The 12,594-nt window shown below is 33.5% G+C and overlaps 1 protein-coding gene across 27 annotated transcripts in view; it reads left to right on the top strand.

The window, feature by feature from the left end:
- The window catches only part of NRXN1 (neurexin 1), a 1,133,918-nt gene that overhangs the window by 95,409 nt on the left and 1,025,915 nt on the right, over window positions 1-12,594 (top strand). For 20 of the 27 annotated variants that reach the window (XM_045446007.1, XM_045446003.1, XM_045446004.1 and 17 more), the window contains exon 3: window positions 11,972-11,989. The exons of 5 other annotated variants lie outside the window; for them this stretch is intronic. In XM_045446007.1, coding sequence (XP_045301963.1) covers window positions 11,972-11,989 — 18 coding nt within the window. The remainder of the gene's footprint in view (window positions 1-11,971; window positions 11,990-12,594) is intronic. 2 more of the 27 variants (XM_045446002.1, XM_045446010.1) reach the window with 1 other exon arrangement.

Below are 12,594 nucleotides of genomic sequence, written 5' to 3'. Positions count from 1 at the left end.
TTCTAGTTTTAATGATTCAGTGTACTTGTTGACTCTCGCAATTCATTCAAATCATTTTTCCTTTCACTCTGTGAATATTTTATTCCTATTTATAAATTTTAAAGTGTTTGATTTAGTTATTTATGTTGATAGACTAATGTACAATTATCAAGTCTGTTCCCTTAATTTCCATTCAAAGCTTTTCCCATACTACTCTATGAGAAGCATATCAATTAAAAAAAAAAAAAAAAAAGAAGTAGAAGAAGAAGAAGAAGGAATCCTCTATTCAGTATTTTAAAACATAATGACTTTTCCACTCTTTTTCCATTGTTTTTCCCCATAGGTTGAATATTACTTGCATATTGCACATTTTGAATATAATTTACTTCAGATAGCTATAAGGTACACATTCCCTAAGCTCCTACGTACTGCCATGAGCTACCTTTGTTAACAGGTATTAGCCATTCCGCATACTGTACATGTTGTGCTACTAGAGATTTTCCTCCGTTATTGTAATAATATCAGAAATCTAGTAAGTTTTGTGTCATATTTCTTATTTTATGTAAAGGTGAGTTTTCTCTAGTAATGCAAGATCTAAAATATTACTGTCTTAATTCAGGCTGCTATACCAAAGTATCATAGACTGAGTGGTTTGTGAAAAACAGAAATTTATGTGTCACAGTTCTGGAGACTGCTAATCTGAGATCAGGGTGCCAGCATGGTCAAATACTGGGGAGAGCCCTCTTCCAGGTTAAAGGTCGCTGACTTTGTGTATCATCACATGGTGGAGAGCAGAGAGGGGAAGCAAGCTCTCCAGGAACTCATTAGGGCAGTGATGTCATTCATGAGGGCTCCACTCTGATCACCTCATGTAATCCTGATTATCTCCCAAAGCCTCTACCTCCTAATATCGTCACGCTGAGAAGTAGGGTTTCAACCTAAGAATTTGGTGTGGGGTACAACCATTCAGTCCATGACAAATACTGAATCAGGATGCTGCCTCTGGTTCTGCAACATATGTTTTCTTCTTTGGAAGGAAGAGAAATATATGGTTATGTTGTATAATCTCTTTCAAGCCTTTCCAATGTCAAGATTGGACTAAGATGTTACATGACCTCAGTAACCTCTAGAATCAGCTGTTCTCAATTCTTAATTTACTGGACAATGGCTCTTTGAGATAACTAGATTAAATGTTATCCATTAAGGTGTTGAGGCTATAAATATTTTTTTCCATTCTTATATTGCCTCATTTCCATTACTGTGTACAGTTTGGATGTCACTAACCAATCATGAAAAAAAGCACTTTTCAATAATAAAGTGGACATTGTTCAACTTTAAGAATAAGCTTACATTTTTTTAAATACTGAAAATAGACTTGGTAGGTCTACTCTAAATTTTTGTTGTGCATCTTAGTCATTTTTATGGAAAACTTGTTCATCATTTTATCTCCTAGATATTTTTGCCACTTTTTTTTTTCTTTTACTACTCCACAGTTAATGCTTCCACATTCAGAGTTATTTTTCTGTTCTTCCTACTCATAGTTTTTATTGCTTACTCAATGATGCATTTGTTATCATGTAATAGCCCCTTAACAGGATCTTGGACTTTTATAGAATTAACTAGAGGTTTGAGCTGCTCTTTTTATTCTTTTATATTTCTTTTCTCCTGTATTTCCATGTTGCAGAAATGCTGATCCCTTTATTTCCCCATTTGGTTTATTTACCCTTAATGTAATACTCAATAAGAGGCTTATTTTATAGAAAGGGAAATATTTGACTTATTATAAGGAAAGGGAATTTATTGTATGAGATTATGGGATAGAGGGTACTTTTTCTTAATCTAAAAACTACTGTTGCTATTAAACTATTATGTAGTTTACACATAAAGTCAATGACAAATAATATTAAATGGAGAATACTGAGAAAGTGTGGAGAAAGCAAGAGAAAAGATATTTGATTGCTTGTTTAATTTACTTAAAAATCAAAACATATTTAGCATTTTCTCATTATCAGTGAGGCTCAAGGGAAGGGACTTATGACAAAAAGAGTAATAACTGTCTAGAGCTTATATTACTCAAAGACATTTTGGCATGAAAGTAAAATTTTTATTAAAGTTATTTCTCAACCTGTGTTTTTATTTTATAGATAAAATGGCAATATTGTATAGTTCTCCACAGTATACAAATGCAATAACTATATCAAATCTAAATTTAGGTGTTCTTTTAAAAATATCATTATGAATTTAAATTATCTTCCTTTGTAACAAAAAAAAGGAAACAACATATACATTATTTGAACAGCTGTATGTTCAAAAATATTACCAGAGAAGTGATAACTTGCTTAAAACCGTTAACAGTACTGCCCAAAAGCACTTCCTGTGATGACAGAAATGTTCATAATCTGTGATGTCCGGTCTGGTAGCCAATGACCACATATGACTGCTAAGAATGTGGAATTTGCCTATTGCAACTTAGGAACTAAATTTTTAATTTTATTTAATTGTAATTAATATAATTGACATGTAATTAGGCATATGTGTCTGATGGGTAACATATTAGTGCAATTAGAAAATATTTTTCTTCTCTAATATAGACAAACATATAAAGTTAAATAAGAGGGAAAGATAAAGAGAGAAATTTATAATTTATGCATTGCTTATTTATTAGTAAATAAGTATATTTCCAATGAAGTAAAGTAGTAGTAGTTGTGTTATTATTGATGACATTATCAAATATTTTTTGTAAATGGTTTCTTATTCTACCCACAGTAACTTATGTAGGAAAATATTTTTTTAAGAGAAGTATGAAGGTTTGAATTTGTTTTTGAAAGAAAGTATTAAATAGATATGTGTGCCTGTGTCAGAGATATGGCGCACATGCTTGTATTAATGTTTAGAGTGGAGCTCATGAAGTGATTACAATATCATTGCCACACATTTTAAATCAATATGTAATAAATTATAACTTGAGATTATTTTGAAAATTAAATCTTCAGTTCGGGTCAAACGAATTCAGACTTTCCAGTAATCAGCAGTTTACACATATGTCAAGAAATAATTAGTTATATCGTAATCATACTGTTTCATTTTAAATAATAAAATGGACTGTTCTGAATGATGGCATTAACATTTCAATATGTTTAATAAGGGTCCAAAAAAGAAATCTATATTTTAACATGTTTTCTTAAGCAGCAAATAGCCATTTTAGGAAAAGATAAGATAGGGAATTATAAGGCTGCCTTTAAGGCTTGTATTTGTGGTGATTTGATTTTATGGGTCAGTAAATCAGTAGATAAAGGGTAAATTGTTCAAGCTCATGGCTGCCTCTGCAACATGGGCTTGGATTCATATGGGCATGAGTACGTACTAGATATTAGGCCAAACAACTACATCTATGAAATCTTTAAAAATATAGAATTTATTTTACCATTTTAGCCTTTAACATAAAGATTTTTTTTTTAAGTTTATTTATTTATTTTGAGAGAGAGAGAGAAAGATATGTGAGTAGAAGAAGGGCAGAGACAGAATCCCAAGCAGGTCCACAGTGTCAGTGCAGAGCCTGATGCAGGACTCAGTATCGTGAAACACAAAATCATTACCTGAACCGAAACCAAGAGTTGGATACTTATTCAACTGAGCCACCCACGCACCCCTATTTTTTTTTTTTTAAAGAAAATAGGAGTTTGGACAATCTATTTGGTTGTTCTTCCTACTTGTCTATTGAGTCAAATTTTAAAAGTTTAGAACATGCTGCTCAGTCCCCAGATTTATCACGCAACGTGTGTGTAAAAGGAATAAAAGTAGCATTTTTATCAGATTTGCATTTTATAACTAAAATGAAAGGGAAAAAACACTCTATGTGGCAAATGCATATTATATTGCTTAACCTTCCAAAATATTTGACTGGGAATGAAAGTGTTCTTTTATTTCAGATGTTTTTAAACAGGATGCAAAATTTTGTGTGCTGTGAATGAAATGAATCCTTTAAAAGTATAAGAAATGTGTGGATAATTTTTCCTCTTGTTTCTAGTGGTTAAAATGCCCATGGGTAAACACATTTACAAACCTGTACTGCTTTTTTCCTTATTAAAATAGGGCAAAGGTTTTCTAAATATGCTTTTTGTTTGTTTTGTTTTCTTTTGGTCTGTTTGTTTTGTTTCATTTATTTTTTCTTTTGAGAAATAATGTCTATAGTACAGAGGAGAAGAATGTCAGGGCATTCTTTTCTTCAGTAAAGGAAAGTAAACAGTATTAGATTTTCTTGACTTTATAGAATCAACACACAATGCAATTAAGAAAGGAATATTTTCTGTAAAATACTTCTGCCTTGTTACAAAAGGAACAAAGAAATAATAAATACAATCTTCTTACTCCATATTATATTACTATTTTTTAAAGTGATGCTAATTGATACATTTGGTAATAGTTCCAGGAACATAACACAGCTTTAGTAGACATGCCAGCCTTACCCTATATTATTCAAATTCCTCATGTTCGATTTCTTTTTAAAGCAATTTTTGAAATCCACGCAAACCTGGACAAAGAGCCTTCAAACATACTTTCTATACACTCTTACCATCTTCTCCTTTCTATTTGGGTGTCTTGGGCAAGTCACTGAACCATAGCAGATTAACTGATGAGATACAGATTATATAATATTTATGAAAGTACCTTTAAAGTGGTAAGATGACCCAAGTATTAGTATTTCTTATTCTTATTTCCCTTGAACATTTAGAAGAAGTTTCTTGAGATCTTCATAAAACTTTATGAAACATTTTATAAAAACTTCATTTACTCTATTTTCTGCTTCCGTTCTTTTTATCATTGCTATTGATCGATTGATTGATTGAAGTATAGTTGACATACAAAGTTACATTAGTGTCAAGTGTACAGCATAGTGATTCAACAGCTCTATAAGTCATGCTATGCTCATCAGAAGTGTAGCTACCATCCATTACCATACAATGCTATGATACTATTGACTGCATTCCTCATGCTGTCTCTTTCATTCACATGACTTACACATTCCATACCTGGAAGCCTGTACCTCCCACTCCAGTATGCTTTCTGTGGATTGATTCTCAGGAATTCAGAAATGTTTTAATGTAACTTGATATTACTACATTACATTTAGGAGACAGAATAGCACAGTCTGTAGGAAAACTATCAACTTAAAAATGTTAGATTTAACCACATTAAACTATTGCTATTTGACCAGTTTTTGTCTGAAACAGTAATTTCTCATATTTCAACCTCAGGTGCTATTGGACTGAATGATTTCAGTTTTTGGAGAAGCAGAAGAATTCTTTGTACCAATCTTCCTCCTGTTGAAATGTGCTGTAGTTGAAAAGATAACTATAACAGTTTTACATTTTATTTTTGAGAGAGAGAGAGAGAGACAGAGCATAAGTGGCGTAGGGGCAGAAAGTGAAGGACACACAGTATCCAAAGCAGGTTCCAGGCTCTGAGCTGTCAGCACAGAGCCCGATGTGGGGCTCGAACTCATGGATGGTGAGATCATGACCTGAGCCAAAGTCGGACAGTTAACCGACTGAGTCACCCAGGTGCCCCAAGTGCATTTTTTCTTATAGACTATTTGATACATATGCAAAGGTCCATTGAATTAAAAATAATATGAAGTATTTCTTATTTTGAAATAAAATTTCATTTTCCTTAAATATAAGAATGAATATATGCTTAATTGACTAGTCAGTTTTATACGGACCATTTTTTTATTCAGTATATAGAAATCTAATTTATTAAACTGTAAACTTAGGACTTTTTTTTTACATTATGGTTCAGTTAGTCATATTTTCACACAGTGTTCCCAAAATTAAAATGTTTGCTTTTTTCTCATAGAAATTGGATAGATTTATTTTGGACTGGTCTGAGTAAGTATAGATAAGTCAAATCAGAAGTATTTGGAAATTTATTTGAAAATTCTCTGTAATAAAATGATTTGTGAAAGAATTACATAAATCTAGCCTGTATTCTCTCAAATGAAAGGCCATCAGTGGTCTTCAGCAGAGTTTACCTACTCCATCCTAATGTTGGAAAACTTAGGACACTTGGTGGAGTATTCTCTTCTGGTACCATATACCTGGAGGTGGTCTCCCATTCATTTGATCATAAAAAAAAAAGTCATATCTGAGTACTGGACATTCATGTAACCATGAGAATAGGTGGTAAATTGGGTAGATAGGGGTGTATTTAAATTTATTCTACCAACTAATACAAGAGCTCTCCTCCTCTGCTTTCTAAATTACGATGACTTCAGACTTTTAGAAAGGAAGCGCAACTCACCTCAACAAGCTTTCTTTGAAGAGTTGTGTAGCAGTGGTTGCTTTTGGATAGGAAAATGCCTGGTAACACCCTGCTCAATTTTGTCTTAGGAAAGTTTATTTCTATGTAAGCAATAAAACAGTAAAAATGGGTGACATGAGCAGACACATGTAGACTACTCTTGCCACAGTATTTATGGTCATTCTTATATGTGATGTTCCTTTTCTAAGTTCAGCTATTGATATTAATATAGCAATGTTAACTCAAAGTTTAGATGTAAGGAAGAATTGAGGCTATGAAAGCAAAACAAAATCCTTGTCATAGTCCCCCATGAAAATAAAATTTGAAATTATATTCAATATAGTTTATGTGAGTCATTTAGTATATATTTTGATATATTGACTAATACCTGTTAAATTTCATCAGGTCCACTGAACACCTTAAGCACCAGAAGAATCTGCCATATAATTATCCTTCCTTCCTCTCATCGTTCTTTCCTTCCTTCCCCTGTTAACAAGATGGAATATTTTGAGTTGAATGCCACAAACTTTGTAACAAAATTGGCACTTGTGTGATCCAGAAACAAAGGCAGTCTGCGACTTAGGAAAGTACTATTGCAAAAGTTCTTTGAAATGTTGCAACTCATATCACAGTTTCCAAGGGGAACAACACTATCAGGCAAAGTAAACTTCTCAGACCACTTCACAAAGGACTCATTAACACCATAATATACTTGAATCATAGTATACTGTACCAAAAGTAAACTTGTATGTTGCTCACAATGTTCATAGGGAAAATGTTTTTATAGGGTTCAAGTGATGTTAGAAATGTCCTTGCTGCTGCAAATTGGTTTAGAGTTACTTCTTTTACTCCTAATCAGTGAAGAGAGAAGAAATATTTTGTTATTCTGCTTCGCTCCCCTCATGCTCTAAGACTGTGATTCCAGCGGGCTTGGTGGGAGTGTCATGTAGGTAGATTTAAAATAACTTGCTGAGGCCACCTGTTAAAATAGCATTTTGGAAACTAGCCAGATCCCTGCCCAGGCTGTGGCTGTTTCTTTCCTTCCATAAGCCTCCATAATGGACCTTTTTTGCTTCATTTGTTGTTTGAACTTTCTCTTGATTCTGGCCAGCATTTCTCTTCCTCCAGCTGACTGCTGCACAAACCCACAGTTTCAATGCTTTCCTCCGTTTCCCAGTTTTTGAAACATTCCCAGAAGATTGAGGTTTTCTAAAGGCTTTCACTGTTAAAACCAAAAGAAAAATAAAATAAAGCAAAGCTCCATCCTGTGCCACCATGGGAACCAAACTCTGCTATACTGGCATTTAATCCCCAAGATGAGAGATAAAGTCTTGAATATATTGCAAGGGGCCAGAAAGGCGAGTATAGAAGCTAGCAACCTCAATGTATGTAAGAAGGAAATGGAAACCTTTTCTGTATTCCTCTTTCTTCTGGCCATTACCACCACCGCTTTTTTACTATATACCCCATTTGGATGGCTAGATCTGGATGGCAAGTTAACCTGCAGTAAAGGGAGTTTTGATGAAGGAGAGAAGGAGCCACAGAAAATAAAGGGAGCTGGTCATTGGCAACTAGCAGAGAAGGAAGGAAGCCAAAACAGAGAAGGAATGCCTAAGTGGTGACAGATTTCTTTCAGCCAATTTTAAACTTAAAATGTAGCAAATAAGTGGACTCTTGTTTGTAGATTTAGATGAAGCTTTCATATTGCTAACCTTAAATACTGATTGTACAAAAGGGAGTTACTGGTGATATTTTATATCAATTTTATCTCCTGGTCATCATTAAATTCCTAATTTTCTTTACATTGAAACAAATACATTTGTTTTCTTGCTCATTTTTCTTTTCCTAGAAGTATGGAAAATTATGTGCAAAAAAAACCTCATGATAAGTTAAACTTCCTGTCCTTGGATTCTTATAAGCTGGGAGGCCAAAGGAAAATTTTTTTCCTGGAGATGCTCTTTTGAAGTAATTCAAAAACATATAGTTTAACAGTCTGCAGCTTCTCGTCATGTCAACAGCACACAAATTATTCATAACATAACTGATGTTCTGGTGCCTATTCCCATTTTTGTGAGGGAAGCATATCTTATCTGAAAGAAAAAGAAAATTTAAGGTATCTTGTTCATGATTTTATTCCTTATTTTCACAATCAAAAGAAAAAAATCAGTGTGATCTTTAGAGGTGGCATGGTCATCATAGTAAAGTTGATTACTAAGACTCACTTCATGTACACAGCACTATTAGGTCAGCAGAATTAAGAGGCCAGGGTATTCTGCAAGCCAAGAGCTTTGCCCTAACTTGACAATGTCCACAGGTAAGGCTGGATGGACTGCTTTCTACCTTAACACTAAAGCAAAATGTACTTCTTTAACTTTATACTGTGGCTTGCCAATTTTTGCCCCTGTCTCTGTTGCTGTTAAAAATCAAAATACTATTTGATTGCAAAAGAATCTACAAAGAGAAAGCAAGAGTTGATGTGATGAGGAAAACTGTTCTTTTTAAACTTGATATTTTTGCAGTCCAAAAACCAAGTTGAAGGGAAAGAGAAAAGGAAAAACATCTGGCAAATGATTGTAAATGGGAGAGCTGCCACCATTTACAATTATGTCCAGATTCTGAAGTAATGTAGGGATCATCTGTAGGTTACCAGAGTTTAAATCAACGAAAGCCAAAAAATAGATACCAAAAAGGTAGAATAGAATGATACAAATAAAGAGAACATTTTTTTTAATTATGTGATTGAGTCTGAAATTCAGTAAAGTTTGTTCCAAGCCACTTTTCTTCCTTTTCTTCTTATTCTATTTTTTTAAATATAGGAGTTAATATATTATCTCTTCATTTACTCTAGTACTTTGATTTTTTTTTTTTTTTTAATCTGAGTCTTTTGAGACAGACCATTTTTCTGAATTTGGTCAAGTTAGGATTTGTTTACACGTTGGACATGCCTTGGATTTGCATAGTGGGGGTCCCATTAGTTAAGCTGGTTCTCTTTATGAATAAAAACTCAGAAACATGCTGGATGGCAGGTCACGATCAATGGCGCCATTGTGGCCCTGTGTTTTAGTTAACGGTGAAGGGAAAGAACTCACTTGCAGGGGATCTGAATCAATGACCTTGATTTTATTACCACAGCCTCCTTTCCTAGTATCTTACTTAGCACATTTATAAATTTGGTGTCAATCCTAGGCCTGTTTTACTTTGGTTTTCATTTTCCTTTTACTATTAGATTTTCATGCAGCACTTTACCAAGAACAAAACAAAACCCTTTTCCTGAGACTGTGCTACTTAAAACCATATGCCAGTCTCTGTTTATAGAAATTAAGTAGTGCCATAGTAATTGGTGGATTTTTTTGGCAGTTGCCTCTCCTCTAAATTCCCTGATTTTGTTGTTTTACCCTCTATACTAAAAAATCTTACTTAAAAAAATAAAAACACACCTTAAATGGGGAGTAAAATTTCAGAGGGCAGTTAATATAAAACGAAAGTATATCTTAAACATTAATATAATCTGTATCTTGTATGATATCTCATATAATATAGCAAAATAATTATTTATTTATTTATTTATTTATTTATTTATTTAAATATTTATTTGGGGGAGATTACGTGTCTGGTAAGGGCAGATAGAGGGGGACAGAGGATCCAAAGCAGGCTCTATGCTGAATGACAGCAGTGAGCTGGATGTGGGGCGTGAACTCACATTCCGTGAGATCACGACCTGAGCCGAAGTCAGACATTCAATTGACTGAGTCACTCGGGTTCCCCTAAAATAAATCTTTTTTTTTTTTTTTTTAATTTTTTTTTTCAACATTTATTTATTTTTGGGACAGAGAGAGACAGAGCATGAACGGGGGAGGGGCAGAGAGAGAGGGAGACACAGAATCGGAAACAGGCTCCAGGCTCTGAGCCATCAGCCCAGAGCCTGACGCGGGGCTCGAACTCACGGACCGCGAGATCGTGACCTGGCTGAAGCCGGACGCTTAACCGACTGCGCCACCCAGGCGCCCCTAAAATAAATCTTTAATGTTTGTGTCCATGTCATGTCAAAGTTGCCATTGAAAAGTAGCAAATTCAGTCTAGTTTCTTATTTAGTAGATTAGAAACCAAAACCAATCAGGGAATGAATATCACATACCAAATATTTCAGTCTTTTTTTTTTTTTTGTTATTTCTTTTAAAATAAACTCTGGCAAACGTAGTATTTTGTATAGATGCTATTGTACACATTTATCCACTAGCATTCTTCTATTATATTTGTTAAGACCATATCCCTAAAAGTGCCTATGTTGATATTTCAGTTTCCAGTTGATATATTTTAAACAAAATTGATGACTTTTAATCCATTAATAATTTTAACAATTAAAAAGAGTTATTTGTTTAACCTTATGAAATGGCACATTTATAAGTTATTTTTCTCCCAGTTCCTACTCTTGCTGTTGTTTTGTTCTTCCTAAACACTTTTGGTCAAATAACCACTTTTAAGATTCTATTTAATTAAGTAAAAGAATAAGACTAGAAATGTAAACGTGGATGTATTTTATTATTGAAAGCATTGTGATAAATACTAAAACCTGGCTGTTGCCCTATTCCTGGAAGACAGATTTCTCTTCCATTTCTTACTGTATGCTGAGCCCTGTGTATCATTTTTGAGCCCTGTGTACTTGAATTTTTTAGTAGTTACTGAAAATAGTTCAAATCCCATACACTTGCATTGATTATGTGTAGGAAATACATGCAAAATCTGCTTGTGTACACATATATGTGTATGTGTATCTATCTGTATATACATATATATATATATACACACATATGGAAATACATGTAAATATACGAGGATATGTAAATATGTCAATTATATGGAAATATAAAAGAAAGTTTACCAAATATTGTCATTATAATAACAATTTTCATACTTATACCCTAAACAGAAGTACAAACTGAATAACCATGATAAATTTTCCCTAATGGACAGCCCCCAAATAGATAAAACAACATCACTTCTCTTGCAGTGATTACTTCTTCCAGTTAATGGATTTAAAAGATAACTTTTTAACAAATTCAGTAAACTACCATCATTGGTAACGAACTGTTAACACACTGTAAATAAACCAAATTATAAATTTTAGTTACATAGGTTTATTTGTGTTTATGGAAAAAAAAGTATTAGAAATACTTAAAGGCCATGATGGTACATGGATGTAGAACTGGGGTGTCTTTAAGTGAAATTTCATGGCTCTTGGCAGTGGGCTTTATTTTATCCAAGTCCAGATCAGATTTAGGAATATAATCTTTTGGAATTGTAAAAAAATAACAATAACAATAACAATAACAATAACAATAACAATAACAATAATAATAATAATAATAAGGCTTTAAAAATAATTGCCTAGAACAACCACATCAGTGACATGTAAGAATGTTTGCTTAGCACAGGACAGTGAAAGACTTTTTAAAATTCCTTGCTCAGGACATGACAATTTACCGAAATTTTGTCTCACATTCTTAAAATGCTGCCAATAGGAGGGAACCTGCTTCCCATGATTTTGTTTTCCCCTTTGAACGGTAGCGATGGAGCACTTGCATGATGTGTTTGATGCCTTGCATGAGGAAGACATGCAAAGGCAAAGGTCCAGTCTGCATGCTGCTTAATGAATGTTTTTCCTTTTCTCTCCCTCCTTGTCATGTGCTTTCAGAAGACAACAATGTGGAAGGTGGGTGCTTTCTACTTTATTTTCCAACTCTCATTTGCCTTTTATTTCATAGTATTAATAGAGTACATCTCGAATTTAGACGGTAAGTTGAATTTATTTCTGAGCATTTGTTGATTTCTGGATTGTGTATCACTTTTCATATAGAACACACACCCTCAGCCCCGTCAGTCCCTAAGTATATGAAACTCCTTCAGCCTTAACTCCATCCCTTGATGGATTCCAGCATGCCATATAAACCTTAGAATGCTTATTGCAGTGTTCTGTATGGAAAAAATGATACAATCCTGCTTCTTTTGTTTTAAATGAGAAAGTATTTCTTTGCAGTTTCAGAGTTCAGTGCATGATCTGGTCTCCATTTTTTTTCTTGATCAAAATGATTTATTTTCTTTTGGAAATGTTTAGCATTTCATCACCCCAAGCTCATTGGTTTAATTTCAAATGATTTGATTTATATAAAAACAGAGAATAAAGCATTGACTCTAAGTAAGAGGCATAAACTTAGATTAAAAAAATAAACCACTGGCCATTGGAAATGAAAGTATACAACACTCCAACGTGATTACTGGTAAGTATGTTTGTGATATTCTGTGTCTGTTAAATAAAAG

The sequence above is a fragment of the Leopardus geoffroyi genome, chromosome A3 (assembly GCF_018350155.1).
Source record: "Leopardus geoffroyi isolate Oge1 chromosome A3, O.geoffroyi_Oge1_pat1.0, whole genome shotgun sequence".
NCBI lineage: Eukaryota > Metazoa > Chordata > Mammalia > Carnivora > Felidae > Leopardus > Leopardus geoffroyi.
Note: the sequence above shows the minus strand (reverse complement) of the source record. Positions and strands in the feature narration are given on the sequence as shown.